Here is a 20,798-nt window from a genome sequence, read left to right as displayed (position 1 = left end):
TAATATGTGTTATATTTGAAGCATGTTTAATATTTAAAATGACTTAATTTAACAGTTTTTATTTTTAAATAAACGATTTACGACAATAAATTTGATTCAAAAACGGTTTTTTGTGTTTTCCCAATAAAATGTTTTTTGGCACTTAGATCACTTTGCCCCGTCACTCTACAATTATGTAAAATTTCTCTAAAACCTTTAATTGTAACCCTAAAAAAATTACCCTGTATATATATTTTTTAGCATTTCATTCGTGGAACTTTTACTTGTTGTTATGCTGTATTCCCCCATTAATAGGAGGCATTGGATTTTTGTGGCTTCCAGAAAGTCCAAAATACCTGGTGAGCAAGAAAGAACACGACAAGGCTCTTAAGTCATTTCAGTCAATTTATACCATTAACACCAAAAACCCAGTCACCGATTATCCAGTAAGTTATTATTATAGTTAATAAGTAATTTTAATGGATGATCCAACCGTGATTACAATTCTCATAATCCTCTGATACACATTCAGTCGCATAGCACTTTGAACTTAGCACAAACCATCCCGTCTCCAACGCATTAGCTGTCCAAGATACAGTCTCTAAACATCTAAAAGACATATTATTTAACTAAATTTTATGCTAACTTAATTAAGTTTTATTGGAATAACATTGATAAAATTATTAAAGCTAATATTAAATTATATTTTAAACCCGATTTTTTACTGAAAAGTAAAAACCCAAAAAAAGAAAAAGTGGCATGTAAAAAGCTACATGCTATCAATTTTTGTACAGGGCTGTATCCATTACAAGTAAATCGAAATCTTTGGTAAGAAAAAATTATGAAAAATAAAAATGAGTCCGCCAGATGCAAAACTTTCAATTTACTGTAGAAGTCAAACTGAGTACATTTCTAAGAATGTTATTGTGTTCGCTAGGAAAGAAAGAAAAATTTGAAAATAAGAAGTTTTGCAAGTGAACTATGTAAATACAGATTTAGGCAACTAACATTTTTTGAAAATACATCATAATAGTCAACCATTAACTACATTAGTGGTTTTTGGATTAGTCTGTTTTCCAAACCTAGTATGTAATGAATAAGGAAGAAAGCATGTGGAAGCAAATTTTTATTAAACAGTATATTTTTATCCAAAGTACAAAAAGTCTTACAAATTATGTGTATATATTTATAATATGTTCTACACTCCAAGTTTCTCCGGGTCCTCATCATCAATAGGATCATTTTCTGCAGCATTCTCGTTATTATTTGTCTGTAAGCCAGTATCTATTATTTTATAAAAATGTGAATTCCGGCTGGTCTCTAAAATTTTCAGCAAATTTTTTTTTAAGGGGAGTGTCTACGGACGATTTATCTCCTTTCAATAAACATCCAATCTGTTGTAACTTTGGTTTCAATAAAGAAATCTTTTTCCCTTTTCATATTATAGACTTGCTGAACCCTATGTCAGAATGATAAAATATTTCCTCCCTTACCGTGGCCATATGATCTTTGTCCTTAGAAAATATAAATCTTTTCCATGCATTACATTTAAAATGTCACTGGGAAGGTTTTTTAAGTCTTTACCAAGTCTCGGCACCTTTGAGTGATTCCAATTATGTCTTCATATTCTTTTCTGTTTATTACAAAGTTCTTCTTTTTTATCTCCCTTTCTATCATACCGAAAATCCTATCTGGTGGCAAAAAGGAATGACCAACAACAGGAAACGTGAAAAACTCAACTTTCTTGATGTGACCATCAACCAATCAGAAGATTATTATAGATATCATTGTGCTATTTTTGTTCTGTGTACCACATCCATCTGCAAAGAAGTGAACTTTTTTGATTTGATTGACTCAAACTTGAGTTTTATGAGAGTATCATATACAGCAGATTCAACAGCATTTGAATCTTTTGGCTGTTCACACTCCAGCCACCATATGACGTCACATTTACAGAAGAACGATTTGATTTTGAATTTTCAGGCATGATGGTGAAATTATAAAAAATTATTTGCTGCGAGAAATAAGCCGCCTGGTCGGAAAGCTTTGGTAAGGAAAGATTTTTTTTGACAATCAGAAGAAAATATTTGTTATATTATGATTTGATTCGTATTTTAACAAAGAATAAAACTGCTCTCTAAATAAACTTTTTGCTCTGTTATAACCTTTAACTTCTCTTCTTCTAAATTTTCTTTTCTCAAAATTTCTTTCATTCTGAGACACGTAGAACAAGTATCCATTAAGGGAGTGCCGAATGATAGGTTCTAGTGTTCTTTAATCTATATTCGGAAATATGATAACTTTACGGAATGATGTGGATAACGTTGACAGTGCATAATGTAAAGCTTTGTAAAATTTAGATCACATGGTAAATACAATTTAGTTGATCGTCCTCTATTATATGACTTTCTGGACCGTTCAAACGCCCCATAAATGTTTGGATAGTTAATTTTATTGGATCAAATCTACCTTTTGTTGTATCTCCCCCTCTTCTCTTTTTTGGTCATCATTTAATCTTCGCTTATCCACTGCTGGATATAGATCTCCCTCATAATTCTCCATCTATCTCGATCCTGTGCCTCTTGCATCCAATTCCTATGACAAAGTTTTAGATCGTCAGTCCAACGTGTTTGTGGACGACCTCTGCTTCGGTAGGCATCACCTCTTGGTCTCCATTCCAGTATCCGATTTGTCCATCTATTATCTGTCATTCGAGCCACGTGACCTGCCCAGTTCCATTTCAGTGTTGCTACTCTCTCTACTGCATCAGCCACTCCTGTTCTTTGTCGTAGCTGGCGATTTGGGATCTTGTCTCGTAGTGAAACGCCCAACATAGCACGCTCCATCGCCCTTTGACACACACGGATCTTTTAAACTGTTTTCCTTGTCATGGTCAACGTTTCCGCGCCGTAAGTTAACACTGGCAAAACACACTGATTAAACGTTTTTCTTTTAAGGCATATTGGTATATCAGACGATTTGAAAATATGGTTCAGCTTGCCGAAGGCTGCCCAAGTCAGTCTTATACGACGAAGAAGCTCAACGGTTTGGTTATCTTTTCCTATGTGAATCTCATGACCTAGGTATTTATAGGCCATTACCTGGTCTATGGATCTTGTTCCTACGCAGATATCTTCGTTGACTGAATCTCTCGTTGACAGATTTGTCATCATCTGGGTTTTAGATATATTTATTTTCAATCCTCTTTCTAGCGAGGAAAGGTAGAGCTGATTTAAAAGTTCTTTGGCCTCATCTATCCTATCAGCTATTAGTACAATATCATCTGCAAACCTTAGATGGCCTCTTTTGGTATTTTACTCCAAATAACAAACTTCTTACAACAAGCTCTACTATTTCAGAACTTAAATGAGTTATTTCAAGAAATGCTCTCTTGCATACTCTTAAAAGTCCACCCTCTACTGTAAAAACAAAATATTTAATTTAAATTCAATGTAGGTTTGTACCTGATCTCTTTCGGCAAAAAATACCTGTTTAATTTTGTCAGTGGATATATTATTATGGAACCGTTGAATGTCTCGCATCTTTAAATCTTTACAATACACTTTCTTTGTATGATTAAAGGTGGAAAACCAGGGTAAATCTTTAGGTTTATGCCTAAAGATATTGACAGTAAGTCTCGTATTCATCTAGTTAATTGTAGACACCTCTTACCTCTTAAGCTTCATTAAATTTCGTTTCCATTTTTGTGTTTGTACAACTCAATTTCTCCCATTTCCTTTTTCACAATGTTTATTATGCATACTAAGATCCATAATGTCAATTATTTGCAATAAACTTGGTGTTTTTAGTAGTAAAACAACAAACAGTGCACCCGGTCGCATATGCGCCTTCATAATTGTGTATGATGGCGTAATTGACATATGTACGTGTAATGTTACTTAAACAATGTAAATGATTGTCCAATTGGAATTACACAGTTATACAACTGGCATAGACTCACAAATACCGAGCTTTGTATCTGACTTAAGATTTCTAATGCCTATTTCTTAGCAAATACCTGACTTTGCAGCTGACTTTCTACATCAGCAGATAGCTATAACATATTACAAATAACTGTCAGCTGAAACTCAGTTTTTACAATTTCTTAAATACAATTTTGCATCTAGTGGACTCACATATCCACTTCAATTATACCCAAATACCGGTCTCCCCGGTATTTCTCTTTTATGCACATTATTATGCTATTAGGTAATGGATTCTTTCTCACAGTTCAGATCCCCTGTTTTTTAATAATTTTGCCAAACTCAATCTCCATCTGTCACTATATAATTTTTTAATATACAAAATATATTAATATAATTTAAATATATTCAGTGAAATTTATCATCAATAATTATGTTACGATTTTTATTTACATTTAGTCATCCATGTTTATTTATGTTATTATATATTTACAAATGTGTTCCATTTCATCCACGTTTTCTTTTGCATTAAAGGAAATATTTAGTTTAAATTATAACATGTATTTCTTTTTAGATTAAAGATTTAAAGTATTTATCATCTCTTGATGATAAAAATGACGTACAGAAAACTACCTTACCAAAAAATAGATTTCAGTTTTCTCCAATTTTACAAAAGAAACATTTTAAAAATGTAATAATCTCTGTTTCCGCTCAGTTTCTTATTTTCTTGTGGTAAGTTATAATGTTAAAGATATTCATATGTATTTGTGTAATATAATTTATATTAGGGGAAGCCCCAGGACCTGGAAACATTACTACAGAATCGATAAAAAATTGACCAGAAATTCTACAAGAACTTATTTCTCAGATCTTTGATCGATATCTAATCAATCTACAAAAATAGAAATAGGAGTAAGCTTAGCTTTATAAAGGTAAAAGTGTTATCAGTTCGTTGGAGAGGTTATTTGGTCGATTGACGACGAAAAGAATCGAGGATTAAGATATTAAAATAGAAAACTAAAGAGGATTCCGTGCCAAGACATCTTGTGTTGATAATATATTCTTACTTCAACAAATGATAAAAAAACTATCAAAGAGAGATTTGCTCACCCATTTAGTATTGTAGATTTAGCGGAAGCCTATGACACTGAGCTCTTGGAAGATCTTTTCAAAATATTGACGAAGTCAGGCTCAAGTAACATATATATTATTATTGTATAAACAAAAATAAAATTTAGGTTTAAATAATAAATAGGAACAAAGAAAATAAATACTGCCTATAGCTTTACATGCTATAAAACCAAAGACAAAAACATGTATAATATTATACACACAGAAATAAGGAGAAAGATCAGGGATGCAAAGGAAAGATGGTATAGTGACAGATGCGAAGAGATTGAACAGTTGGTAGAGAAACATGATAGCTTAAACCTTCATAAAAAAATTAGGGAAATAACAGGCACTAATATTAAGAAAAAATCAAACATACTACTGGCTAAAAACGGCAAATAATTATAGACGTCAATGAAAGGCTTAAAAGATGGCAGGAATATATTCAAGAGCTATTTAAAGACGAACGGACTGAGATAGTACTAGAGCAGGAAAAGTTCGACAACGGCCTAGACATAACAGAAGATGAGGTATTAGAGGCGATAAAGCGAACAAAGAACAACAAGGCAACAGGTCCTGACAAAATACCTGTAGACCTAATACGGTTAATAGAAGAACAGCAAATTGGAATATTTGTCGACTTATTCAATACAATATACAGTACAGAAATCATTCCCAGAGATTGGCTGATGTCAACATTCGTAACACTACCAAAAAAACCAAATGCAAATAAATGCCAAGACCACCAGATAATAAGTTTAATGAGTCATACACTCAAAATATTTTTAAAAATTATATACCGGAGAATACACAACAAACTTGAGCAGGATATAAGTGACACACAATTTGGATTTAGAAATGCACTGACAACAAGGGAAGCCTTGTTCGCTGTGAATGTACTTGTGCAAAAGTGCATGGATGTTAATCAATCAGTATATATGTGTTTCTTGGATTACAACAAAGTCTTCGATAAGGTCAGACATAACCGTCTTATCGAATTACTTGAAAAGAAAAACTTAGATATGAGAGACATCAGGATCATTAGCGCTATCTATTATAATCAGATCGCTGTGGTAAAAGAGAACATTGTCTTTTCAAATGAAATACAAATTAAGAGGGACGTCAGGCAGGGCTGTGTCCTGTCTCCTACTTTGTTTAATTTGTATTCAGAGGAAATAATCCAGAAAGCACTAGAAGAACTAACTATGGGAATAAAAGTAAATGGCCGACCAATCAATAATATACGGTTTGCCGACAACACTATTTTATTAGCGGAATGTCTTGAGGATTTACAACAAATGGTTGACAGAGTAGTAGAAGTCAGTGAAGAAAACGGACTGTCCCTAAACACAAAAAAGACACAATTTATGGTAATTACAAAAACCCAACAGCGCCAAGAAAACAGAACAATACATGGAGAACAAATTAAAAAAGTTGAAAAATATAAATATCTGGGTACAATAATTAACGAAAATAATGAGTACACAGAAGAGATTAAGGCAAGAACAGGACAGGCAAGAAATTCTTTCAACAAACTGAAAAAAGTACTCTGCAGCAGGGACATTTCAATTTCTTTAAAGATAAGACTTCTGAGATGCTACGTGTTCTCCGTATTATTTTATGAGTTAGAGGCTTGGACTTTAAAGAGAGATGTTTCGGACAGTTTGGAAGCCTTCGAGTTATGGGCCTACAGAAGGATATTAAGAATAAGTTGGGTGGGTAGAGTCACGAATGTTGAGGTGTTGAGAAGAATGGGAAAAGATAAAGAGGTTTTAAATACAATTAAAGTCAGAAAATTGCAATATCTGGGACATGTCATGAGGGGCGAGCGTTAAAACTTGTTGCAATTAATAATGCAAGGAAGAATACAGGGTAGAAGGAGTCGCGGAAGAAGACGTATCTCCTGGTTAAATAATTTGAGAGCTTGGTTTAACTGCACTTCTGCTGACCTCTTTAGAGCAGCGGCGTCGAAATTGCGAATTGCCATGATGGTTGCCAACCTTCGTAGAGGAGATGGCACGTAAAGAAGAAGATAGCTTTACATAAATTTGAAATTGATACTTATGGCTTTATGTGGTTGACAGGATAACTTGTTGATTGCTTCTGATTTTGGTTGGATGGATTGTATCTGAACGAGTAGACTGTGAGTTTCGGACCCGTTGTAGTTTTAAGCAGCTATTAAGTTCTTCATATCTGCTATAGTGCTGCAGTTGTTATTCCATATGTGTGGTGTACCACGAGGCCCAAGAAATGTCCATCCAACAAGGAGGAACAAAAAAAATGTATTTTTTAATAAAAATCTAAGGAAACACTTAACAATATAAAATAAATTTACAGTAGAAATATGTCTTTTTATATATAAAGGATATTTATAAAAAGCACTCCCTACTTTAAAATAAAATTGACATGACAGAAGTCACCAGTTGCCAAATCACAAATGGCGTGTCACTTGGAGCAGATCATAGCCATCATAAATAGTTTATGTATGTCATAAAATAGACTAGAGTCAAATATCGATTATTAGAATACAAAATAAAGATTATGACACAATATTTTTAGTAAATAGAAAGTTGATTAAAAAATTGAGCGCCAACTATTTTTAGAATAAAAATAGTAAAATAGAAGAGAAAGTTAATAGGTAATAGGTAATAGTAGAAAGATACGTTTGTAGAAACATAATAACTGAGAAGGTATCGGAAATATTGGGGAAAACCAAATCAGTTAGACAAAACGAATGGTTTGACGAGCAGTGCCAAGAAGCAACAGATAACAAAAATAGAGCATACCTAAAGGTCATCAAGCTAAATGCACAATAAAAACAAAAAAGGAATACCAGATACTAAGTAGGGAAGAAAAAAGATTACATAGAAGAAACAAAAGGCAACAGAAATGACTGAAGGGTTTAATCCAAGAACAGGGAGCTGTAAGGATGAAGAAGAAAATATCCTAAGTGATATGGCCTCAATTTTGAACCGATAAGTTAAATTTTTCGACGCAAAATTTAATGGCTATTATATTGAAAAAGCAGATAACACCGTAGCAGATCAAAATAATTGGAATCTATTTGACCCAAACAAAAGACCATCTGCCACTGGTCTGCAACAGGTTGCTTAAGCCAATAAGAATCTTTAAAATAATAAAGCACCAGCAGCTGATTAAATTGGTAGTGAGCTCTACAAGAACGGTGGCCACAACCTGCTACAAGCACTGCATAAACTTTAACGTCTTGTCTGGCAAAATGATACCATGCCCTGTGCTCCACTGTGACAATTACAGAGGTATAAGCCTATTAACAGCTGCTTACAAAATACTAGCAAATATTCTCTACGAAAGGCTACAAGTTTACACAGTTTTCATAGTTGAAAAATACCAGGCTGGATTTATTCCAAAAAAATTAACAATTCACCAGATTTATTCAATAAGACGGATCCTCGAGAAAACATTAGAATTTAACATTGAAATCCATTACGTATTCGTCGACTTCAAGGCCGCATACGACAGTGTCAAGAGAACAGTACTATACCAATCAATGCGTGAATTTGGTATACCAGAAAAACTTATCCGACTAACGAGAATGACAATGTCTAACTTAAAAGCCAGCATTAGGATACAGGGAGAAAATTCTCGATCCTTTGAGATAAAGCATGAACTCAGACAAGGGGATACCCTGGCTTCTCTCCCTCTAACATTGCCTTGGAAAAGGCAGTCCGAGACACACGAATTAGAGACGGTGGTACTATTTACAATAGATCGATAAAAATCTTAGCATACGCTGATGACATTGACGTAATAGGGCTTGCCAAATGCGAGATGTTAAGCACTATTTCCTAGAATTGGAAACGGCGTTCAAACATGTCGATCTAGTCATAAACCAAGTCAAAAACCAAGTACATCTTGATTACTAAAGATCCTATACCAAATAAGTAACGAAAAACAGCATTAGAAACTCGTATCTGTAAACGTGTTGACAGCTAGTGACTACTACCAATAAAACAAGCGAAGAAATTAAAAGACGAATGAACCTTACAAATTAGGCATGGGCATACTATGGACACCAAAAACAATTTTACTTAAGAAATGTCCAAAGAAAAACTAAAATATTTATATACAAAACTGCTGAGGTTGGTCTTCACATACAGAGCGGAAACATGGACACTAACGCAGAAGGATGAAAGACTTCTGGGAATATTGGACGAAAACATGGACTTTAACACAGAAGGATGAAAGACTTCTGGGAATATTCGAGCGTAGGATACTCCGCAAAATATTTGGAGCTACATATAAACGATCAAGGGCAGTGGCGCAAAAGATTTAATTTCGAAATATATTAACTTTTTAATGAACCAGATATTGTAACGTTCATTAAAACACAGCGACTTAGATGGGCTAGACTCATAATACGAATGCCTAACAACACGCTTGCTAAAAAGCTAAAGACAGGAATACCTATAGGAAGAAGAAGCCGAGGCTGACCGCCAATAAGGTGGTTAGATAGAGATGAGACCAACTTAGTGATACTAGAGATCAGAAGATGGCAACACGTTTGCCAGGAAACGAACAGAATGGCAACTACTCTTAGAGCGGTCCAGGATCCACAGAGGATTGTCGAGCTAAAGATGATGATGATGAGAAAGATAAGTTAAACATGTCACGTTTATAACGTTAAAAGAACTCAAGAAATTCTGGATTTTCTACTAAAGATGTAAAAAAAAAGAATTAAAATATCTCTAAACAATAATAGCAAAAGAAGGAACATCTAAAAGAGACTTGTATTATATGTATGTAGCATATATTTTTTTTTTGATAATAGTATGAGCGTTTTGCAGTCATGGAAAAATTATATTACATAAAATACTGGTTTTAGTTTAAATTCAGTTATGCTTTGGTTGCCACAAATCCTTCAAGAAATGAGTATTCATCAACAACATCACAACAACACTGCCACAGTATGTGAAACACTATATGATCTACGAGATCTAACCGGAGTTGGTGAAATATGTCAAAGTGTAAGTAACGTTCATTTTAAATTTTTTATTACAAGATGCAATAAAACTATGTTGGATACTTATCTAATTATGAATAAATACGCTATACTCAAAAAACTTTCACATATTGACTTTCACATATATATTTTTTAGGACTTGAGTAAAAATACAAAAATATACATATTTTGCATGATTGTTGCCTCCAGTACAATTCTAGTTTTTGCTGTATCTGGATTTGTTGTCAATCGTATCGGCAAGAAGAAACTTTTATGTAAGTAATAATTTATTAAACACTGCCATCAAACTCGTTTATAAACATTTTTCTTGTGGCGTTTTAACCCTAGAAAGATGTATTATAATAAAGAACAATACAAATGTAATTTTTATTACAAAAAAATAAGAAAAAATGTCTTAGTAAGTGATACAACTATAAATAAAGTCGATGTACGCTACTTGTTTGCACACATTGTACATAATATTACCTCGGTGTCCGTCACATATAGCCTGATGACATTGGTTACAATATACAGTAGTCATGCGCCTCTTTTTACTCGGACAATAGAAACATGCCTTCCGTTTCTTTTCTTCAGGTAACGGATGTTCAACTTCTTCAAAAATTTTAAGGATATCTTTAATATTTTGCTTAAAATTTCGACGTAAAGTTGTAATACCCAATCAATCTTTCAGCCAGAGTTCGGCAAAATTACTAGCCAAAACAACCATATATTCGTATTGGGAAAAAACTTTTTTATTTGCTCTTAATGTGTTTGTGGTGTAAATAACATACGAGTTAATACTTGCGATATTTTTATCATATTATATAAGATATACAAAAGCCATCTCCTCGTTTTACGACCCGCATTCATATTTGAACATGTCTGGTTAAATGTTGCGGACTTGCGAATTATCTTAGAACTATACTGGCACCAAACGGCAACAATTGAAATAGAGCACACAACATCCGAAGATATACAAATCCGACGAGGAGTGAGACAGGGTTACGTCTTATCACCGCTACTGTTTAATTTGTATTCGGAGTCTATATTCAAAGAAGCATTGGACGAGGTCCAAGGCGGAATTAAGATTAACGGAATCAGCATAGACAACATCAGATATGCTGATGATACCGTCTTAATAGCAAGCAATGCACAAGAACTACAAAATATAATAAATGCAGTAGTTCACCACAGCGAAATGTTCGGTTTACATCTAAACGTTTCTAAAACCAAAACTTTAGTATTTTCAAAGATACCAATAAACGTACATGTGTATGCCAAGGGTCAAATAATAGAACAGGTAAATTCCATAAAATATTTGGGAGCAAATATCAATAGTCAGTGTAATCCAAAAAAAGAAATCCTATCAAGAATCGAACAAGCAAGGAAAGCACTCATGAGCATGAAAACATTTTTTACAAGATTAGACCTTAGTCTGCAGCTTAGAATCCGAATGATCAAATGTTACGTTTTTTCTGTCTTACTGTATGGCTGTGAAAGTTGGACAATGGACTCTGAAATGGAAAAAAGAATAGATATCTTTGAGATGTATATATACAGACGAATGTTGAGATTCTATGGGTACATAGAGTTACTAATGTTGAGGTACTTCGCCGCATGTGTAAACAAAAAGAATTACTAAGAATAATCAAAGAGAGGAAAATGCAATACTTGGGTTATGTGTTGAGAGGCGAAAGATACGAATTACTTCAAGTTATACTGGAAGGAAAAGTACAGGGCAAAAGATCAGTAGGAAGACGCTAGAACTCGTGGCTGAAAGACCTGAGGAGATGGTTTCACCGCTCATCCGCAGAAATCTTTCGCGCAGCAGTTTCCAAAACTACAATTGCCATTTGGATCGCTAATCTTCGAAAGAAGACGGCGCCAGGAAAAGAAAATTAAATGTATCCACTCCACGTTTCGTTCAATTATAATCAGTTGTTATATTGGGTTTAAAATTAATTTTGAAAACATCAGCACCTTCGTGAAGTGTTGAAAGAAGTAAAACTACCTTATTTTTCTTCTGCATATAATGATACCAATGTCTTTCTTTTATCAAAACAACATAGAATTCTTGAGGACTCTGTTCTTTACGTTTAACAATTCCCGTGGAATTTCTCTTTTATTTTTGCGAAGAATTCCGATTGTCAGTTTGTACTAATCTTTTAAAAACTCCTCTGCTAAGCTAACTGATGTAAATTAGTTGTCCATGGTAATATTTTTGTTACTACCATGAGCTGATTTTTTAAGTTACAATAAAAATATGTACCCAACGGCAAACTATTTGTATTGGTTTTCTTACCTAAATAAAAAATAGCATCGATCATATACTTCGAACATCTGTCACACATCATAACGATTTTGAGACCATACGAATTAGGTTATCAGGTAAATACATTCAAAAAGGACTTCTTCTTCTTCAAGTGCCATCTTCGTTCCGAAGGTTGGCGATCATCAGGGCTATACGTATTTTCGAAACTGCTGACCGAAACAATTCGTTGCTGCTACAGCTATACCATTCCGTAGATTCTTTAGCCAGGAGTTTCGTCTTCTTCCTATGGACCTTTTTCCTGCTATTTTCCCTTGCATAATTATTCGAAGCAGTTCATATCTTTCGCCTCTTGTAATGTGTCCCAAGTATTGCAGTTTTCGTTTTTTGATCGTAAATATGACTTCCTTTTCTTTATTCATTCTTCTCAAGACCTCGACATTTGTGACTCTCTCGGTCCATGATATTCTCAGGATTCTGCGATACATCCACAGTTCAAATGCCTCTAATTTTTTGGTATCAATCTTTTTCAACGTCCATGACTCCATTCCGTAGAACAGCACAGAAAGTACGTAACATCTCATCAGGCGAAGTTTCATTTCCAGGCTCAAATCTCTTCCGCAGAACACTCTCTTCATTTTAGTGAATATGGATCTGGCTTTTTCTATTCTTATTTTGATTTCTGCTGAGTTATCGTTGTCTTCATTTATAAAAGTGCCTAAATATTTGTATTTGCTAACTCGATCGATAATTTCATTGTGTAAATATAAATTTTGGACATTTTGTGTTGATTTCGATATTACCATAAATTTAGTTTTCTTTATGTTCAAAGATAGTCCATATTCTTCGCTGCAGTCTGCTATCTTATTCACCAATGTCTGTAGCTCTTCAAGTGTTTCTGCGATCAGAACGGTGTCGTCGGCAAATCTCAGATTGTTTAATCTAACACCATTTATTTTAATACCTACGGATGGCTCAGAGAGTGTTCTATTCATTACGTCTTCGGAATAGAGATTAAACAGGGTTGGTGACAGTATACACCCTTGTCTCACACCTCGCTATATTTCAATTTCTTCAGTGGTATTATTCTCTACTCTCACTACTGCTTTCTGATTGTAGTACATATTTGCTATTAGTCGGATGTCTCGTTTATCTAAATTCTTTTCTGTCAGGAGTCTGATTAGGTGATCATGCCGCACTTTATCAAAGGCCTTGTTGTAATCTATGAAACACATGAATACATCTTGATTTATGTCAAGACATCTTTGAGACATAACGTTCAGTGCAAACAACGCCTCTCTTGTTCCAAGTCCATTTCGGAATCCAAACTGGGTATTATTGATGTCCATTTCCAGTTTTCTGTGTACTCTAGAGTGTATAGTTTTCAGAAATATTTTCAGTACATGGCTCATCAGACTGATTGTACGGTAATCACTGCATTGTTTGGCATTTATCTTTTTTGGTATAGTAACAAAGGTGGATAAAAGCCATTCTTGTGGTATTTTTCCTGATGTGTAAATGCTATTGAAAAGTTTAACTAAAATGTGAATCGAGTCTTTTTCTATTAGTTTAAGGATTTCCGTTGGTATTTCATCTGGACCTAGGACTTTACCATTTTTCATTCTTTTTAGTGCGTACATTACTTCTTCTTCCGTTATTTCTGGACCTTCATCTCCTTGTATGTTACTTAGCTCAGATTGTTGTCTATCATCTGCAAATAGTTCTTCAATATAGTTTTTCCGTGTCTTCAACTGTTCTTCTAGTTCTGTTATTATGTTTCCGTTGACATTATACAAGGTATTTGGCTGCTTACGTTTTTGTGTACCTGCAAGTTCTTTCACTTTTTTATGTACATTAAAAATATCATGTTTTGCCTGCAATGGCTCTATTTCTTCAAAAAGGACAACGTCCTCGAAATCCTACTAACATTCATCAAATCAATAGTCAGATAGGATGAAGGTGCACATGATTCTCTGGAGATGGTAATAAAAATATCCCATATTTCGAGTACATGCGCGAAAGGACTATCTTGCTGCCTTTTTTTTTCGTGTTTCCTTTTCATTAAATCTAAGACAGTTTAAGAGATATTTGAAACGCTGACCACTCATGCAGGCCTGATCAAATTTTCCCTGATTTGATATATTATTATCAAACATATATTCTATGGATAGATGACTGTCTTTATTTGCTGCAGTCATTATCAAAATTGCCAAGACATTATGAAAGTACAAGACGGGTATAAATTTTCTAAAATATTGGTCAACCTTTAACAAGTTAAAGGGCATTTAAAAAATAATAGGTTTTGCTTTTTATAAAATATTTTTTAATCTCTTTATATTTTTTGACATAGTAACTAATAATTTATATCTGTCATTTTAGATTTCTTGGGAATAACATCAGCAATTGCATCATTTTTATTAATATATGCTCAGGATTTCTTCATGACATTGGTATTATCATCAATAATTTGTTCTTTTGGCAACATTGCTTTTAACGCTTTAGTAGCTATTGTAGTAGATTTATTTCCAACTAATTTAAGGTAAAGTTAAATTTTTAATATATATTTTATTATAATTAATTGTAAACAGAAACTGATAAAGTATGTTACACATTATAGTTAAAAAGAGCCAGTTATGTAACTTGCATATTTGTCCTGTTTAAAAATTTGTAAGAAGTTGCAACCCCCGAACAATGTTAAAGAATTCTTATTTGTGCATAAAAGTTTGCAATATAGTGCAAGTTTGCTCAAAATTATCCAAGTATACGCTCCAACAAGAGACCATACAGACCATGGACGTATAAACATAGATGGACACAGCAATAAGATACCTTAAACACACACTGTTTTGAAGCTTCGATATTCCTGGACAAGAGGGTAAAGGGGAGTAAAACGGGTATCGATAGACTGTGATACTTCCTCAATGAGCATAAGCGTGCTTGAATTTTTACTCGCGGGGATAATTATTCAGACGTTAATAATTGGAAGTAGTAATAATGTATTTTATTGATTGCGAAATAAAACAGTCTTAGTAAGAACGCTTCTTATGCGCACGGTGTTAGCATCTAAAGTAGTCTTCGTTTCATGATGAATTCCAATTTTAAAATATTTCTCAAGAACCAATTTTAAAAGTTGCATAGAGTGACCATCGATTGCATCTTCATCATAAATATGGTAACCAAAATGCTCATAAATTGATTTTGGGACATTTTGTATGGTTTTATTAATCAAAATATCCATAAGGTTTTTAACTCGTCTGTTGTAGATATTTATAGTTTTATTAAAAAATCTGAAATATTTTTAGCTTCCTTACATGTTTTCATAACCAAAAAGAATGCTTTTGAAAGGTTTTTATACTGTTTTCTCTGTTGAAGTTTAGAGTAAGTTTCATCATTAATCAATATTATTTGGAAACCTACATAGAAAAATAAATGAGTTTTATTCATTTCACTAATTTTATTGAATTCATGAGAAATATTAAATTAAAAAGCTACTAAACAAATCTTTTTAATCAGATGATGTCTACTTACAATTTAAAAATGTCTATACTAATTTCATGAACTAATATCTTGTTCAATACATTAATGAATATGAATAAACCCAATGGTATGCCTATGAAAGACATATTTTAAAATGTAAACAAACAGGCTTCCTCAGTTCCTCATCTTAAATAATGTAAATAAACAGTACTTACAAATTAAATGAGACATTGGGATGTAAATATTTCGTTTTTTTTTGCAAATGCAATACTGTAGCACCATTATTATAATATGTTTATTTCACTATTTACAAATATCACTCAAAATACAGCCAAAATATCGAAAAACAACTTTTCCTCATCTTTGGTAAAAAGTAAACAAACATGGAACAGCATTTGAAGTTTGACGTAGAGCCATAAGACAGAGAAATGTAAACACCGTTGCCATTAATAAATAGTTTTCAGTGCTTCTACATATAAAATAATTGGTTGATATCTGTTATACGCTATTATTAAATGATATGCACACTATGTGCATACTTGATGTTTTAATTACAATTAAATATATTAATATAACTAATAAATTATTATTTTGGTTTGATAGCACTTGTAGAGTATAAAATAAATATAGTAATATTTTCAGCGATACGTGAATAAGATATTTTAATAAAAAAACGTGACAACATTTAAAGGTGCTGAGAATGTGACCTATTCAAATAATTTTGGCTTCACATTTTCATGTAAATAACTGAGTCCATCTGTGTTTATACGTCCATGATACAGACCAAGAAATCGAAATGTTTTATGACGATATATCTACTGTGCTTAAAGACTACTCAATTCACAATTTTATGTGGCGATGTCAACGCAAAAATAGGTGTAATAGAAGCAGAGCTAGAAACATCCTTGGGAAAATTCGAAAATAATTTATTTAACATGAATAGCTTCTTTACAAAAAGATGCACAGAAGATGAACCTGGGAAAGTCCAAGCGGTAGAACAAGAAACGAAATCGACTACCTACATTATAAGTCACAAAAAACAAATAATTAAAAATGTAACAGTACTCAAGACCACCCCCATTAGATATCAACCAATATCAGGCACGTATCAATAATAAGCTACTACTGCATGAAACCTCCGAGAACGATCTTAACGACTTGAATAATTGCATCATAAAGGCCTTACAAGAAAGTCACCCAGTGCACTATCCTAAAAGAAAATCAGATAGTAAAATGCAGACAGCCACACTTTAAGAGAAATAAATAAAACTGTTTCTAAGGCAATCAGAAGAGATTTAAGCAAATTTAAAACCGATAATATTAAACGCAGTATAGAGAAAAATAACAGTCTAAAAGTTTTACGTAGAAAGCTGACGAATGGGAAATGTGAAATTCCTAAATTAAGAAACGAGCAAAATGAAATAATATTACGTACATACGAGTTAATACAGGTCGTCGAAGAGTTTTACGAGGAATTATATGGAAGTAGACAAAAAGATCAAACAGGAATACAAACAGCCATTTCATAGATCATAAATCAAGGTTCCAAACTAATGCCAAAAATAAAGGTAGATGAGATTCGACAAGCATTAAGAAAAATGAAAAATAACAAAGCCTCAGGAGAGAATGGAATTGTAATAGAAGCTATCGTAAATGAAGGAGATATGTTAAGGAGATAAATTAAGGAAACTGTTTAATCTACGTTTGCAGCAGAAAAAGATGCCCAAAGAATGGAACAATGCTATAACTATCCTTTTGCATAAAAAAAAGAGATAGAACGGACCTAAAAAATTATTAGCCTGTTAAACAACATATACAAGCTCTTCACTAAGTTAGTGACATCAGAATTGGAGAAATATTAGATTTCTACCAACCGAGAGAGCAGGTAGGATACCGTGCACATTATGGTACCAATGATCACCTCCATATAGTAAAGACACTCATTGAAAAATCTATAGAATACAACAAACCTCTTGTCCTTACTTTCATAGATTTTTCATAAAGCGTTCGACACGATCGAAATCGATAGCCTTATAGAAGGAATGAATGACAGCAGGATTGACCATAGGTATAGTGAACTTATTTACAATATTTACAAAAATGCCACTATGACTCTTAAGATACACGATAAAACCCGACCAATAAAAATAAAACGTAGGATAAGGCTACTAGGATAACGACTATCACAATATGCATAAGAAGATAAAGGAACTCACAACAAAGAAAAGCTACAATATTTTATCGAAAGGGCTGTGCGATGATAATGGAAATCTACAACTAGACCCCGACAAAATAGTTAGAATCTGGGAAACTTATGTGGAACAACTGTTTAATGATGACCGTCCCATTGGGTATACACTGAGCAATGATGATACTGGCCCTTCTATTCTAAAATCAGAAGTGGAGAATGCTATAAAGGGTCTTAAAAATAACAAAAGACCAGGCAACGATAACGTATACGGGGAAGTATTGAAAATGCTGTGCGAAACAAACAAATTTCTAGACTCACTCGTCAGACTCTTTAACAATATTTATAACAGCGGGGAGTTTCCTGAAGACTGGCTAGAGTCAACTTTTGTTGCCATATCGAAAAAACCAAAAGCAAAGTCTTGTGATCAACATCGGATAATAAGTCTAATTAACCACATTTCGAAGGCATACACCAAGGTTATTTACAACAGAATAAGCAAAAAATGCGAGGATAACATTGGAGATTCGCAGTTTGGGTTTCGGAATTCTCTTGGGACAAGAGAAGCACTTTTTAGTCTACAGGTACTCATCCAGCGCTGCAGAGATATGAACAAAGACGTGTACATATGCTTTATAGACTACGCAAAAGCATTCGATAACGTAAAGCACGAAAAGATAATTGAAGTTCTTCATAAGATTGGAGTCGACTATAGAGACATTCGAACAATAGCGAGTCTCTATTGGGGTCAAACAGCTAAAGTGAAAGTAGGATCTACATTGACCAATAAAATTGAGATCAAGAAAGGGGTACGACAGGGCTGTATCTTGTCTCCTATTCTCTTTAATATATACTCAGAAGAAGTATTTAAGACAGCGCTGGAGGAAAGCACAGAAGGCATAAAGATAAATGGAGAAATAATTAATAACATAAGGTATGCTGATGACACTGTGATTCTAGCAAGTAGCATGGAGGAACTGAGTTGCCTAATGAGTAAGATACAAAAAACAAGTGCACAATACGGACTCAGACTAAATATCACAAAAACCAAATGGATAAGCCAAACCCAACAACCACCACAGCAACTGATATTAGACAATGAAAGAATTGAACACGTGGACTCGTACATCTACTTGGGAACAACAGTTAACTCAAATTGGGATCAAGCGAAGGAAATACGTATAAGAGTAGAAAAGGCAAGAGCATCGTTCACTAGCATGAAGCAAATTTTCACCTCTAAAAGCCTCACCCTACCTCTCAAAATTCGACTTCTGAAATGTTATGTATTCCCGGTTTTGTTATATGGAATGGAGGCGTGGACAATGACCGCAACATTGATGAAAAAAGTAGGGGCCTTCGAAATGTGGGCTTACCGACGTATATTACATATATCCTGGACTGAGCACGTGACCAACGAAGAGGTACTACGCCGGATAGGTAAAGAGAGAGAGGTAGGAATAAGTATAAAGAAAAGAAAGTTGGAATACTTGGGTCACGTTATGAGACATAATAAATATAGAGTACTACAACTGATCGTTCAAGGGAAAATAGACAGCAGAAGGGGTCCAGGGAGGAGAAGACACTCGTGGCTCCAAAACTTGCGGCAATGGTTCGGATTGTCATCTGCTGAACTATTCAGATCTGCCGTAAACAAAGTCAGAGTAGCCATGTTGATTGCCAACGTTCGGAACGGACAGGGCACATGAAGAAGAAGAAGGATAAGGCAAGGAGATATATTGTCACCGAAATTATTCATAATGGCATTATGTAAGATGGTAAATTGGGACCACAGACGAGTAACAATAGACAGTGAAAGGCTTAACCATCTCCGTTTCGCAGATGACATTGTCCTTATCACAGATAATTTAGGAGGAGAAGCCACAGATATGTTAAATGAATTGGACTTTACATGTTCGAAGGTGAACCTCAGCATAACCTTGACGAAAACTAAGTTTGTGACAAATATGGTCCCCAATAACTATTTAACTATTCAAGATAAAGGGGTAGAACTGGTGGAGAAATATACGTATTTGGGTCATAAAATAGTATTAGCAGGGATAAAAAAACGGCGAGACACACTAAGGGTCAACATACGAATTAGCCTTAAAAAAAAGTATTTCACCAATGAGTATTACAGGTCATGACCTATGGGGTGGAAACTATGACTCTAACCAAGACTACGGTATCGAAATTAAGAGTGGCACAGAGACGAATGGAACGATCTATGCTGGAGTGACGTTTAGAAACCGAAATGGAACTGCGCAGGCCATGTAGCGAGAATGCACGACTCACGATAGAGCAAAATTACAAATTAGAGGCCAAGAGTAGACAAACGTAGTAGAGAAAAACCACCTGCAGGTTGGGCTGATGACATCAGGCGTATCAACAAAAACTGGCAATAAAGAGTACAAAATCGTAAAGAATAGAGGAGTTTAAGGGAGGTATATGTCCATCAGTGGGCATGATAAATGATGATTATGATGATGATGAAAAATATGCAGTAATCGATGTACAAATCATTAAATTTTTGGATTTTGTCAAAACATTTTTTTGCCGACTTTTAGAGGGGTACAAATTTTCGTTTAAAAAGGGACTAGTATATACAATAATATATCCTCCATTTTATTAAAAATATAATCTTAAAGAAGAAATGAGAGGAACAAAAATAAAAATTTGGTAAATGTCTGAACTATTGAAAATTTCTTACACATTTAAAATTTCTGATCTCTACAAATCAAAAAAGATTTCGCGGATATTCCCTGTGGTAGATGCATTCCAACGCCATTCGTACATCATTCCAGCCCTTCCATTGAAGAATGAACAAGTACTGACAAATATGAAAGATCACTTTTATTTATATGTGATCGATTT

The 20,798-nt window shown here is 33.9% G+C and overlaps 1 protein-coding gene across 2 annotated transcripts in view; it reads left to right on the top strand.

Annotated features, from left to right (window-relative positions):
* The window catches only part of LOC140449878 (synaptic vesicle glycoprotein 2B-like), a 45,208-nt gene that overhangs the window by 22,827 nt on the left and 1,583 nt on the right, over positions 1–20,798 (top strand). Inside the window, exons 6-10 of one of the 2 annotated variants that reach the window (XM_072543275.1) lie at positions 241–425; positions 4,477–4,634; positions 9,877–10,018; positions 10,151–10,268; positions 14,642–14,801. In XM_072543275.1, the coding sequence (XP_072399376.1) occupies positions 241–425; positions 4,477–4,634; positions 9,877–10,018; positions 10,151–10,268; positions 14,642–14,801 (763 nt within the window). The remainder of the gene's footprint in view (positions 1–240; positions 426–4,476; positions 4,635–9,876; positions 10,019–10,150; positions 10,269–14,641; positions 14,802–20,798) is intronic. The other variant, XR_011951910.1, reaches the window with a different exon arrangement.

This window comes from Diabrotica undecimpunctata, chromosome 9 (genome assembly GCF_040954645.1).
Source record: "Diabrotica undecimpunctata isolate CICGRU chromosome 9, icDiaUnde3, whole genome shotgun sequence".
Taxonomy (NCBI): domain Eukaryota; kingdom Metazoa; phylum Arthropoda; class Insecta; order Coleoptera; family Chrysomelidae; genus Diabrotica; species Diabrotica undecimpunctata.
Note: the sequence above shows the minus strand (reverse complement) of the source record. Positions and strands in the feature narration are given on the sequence as shown.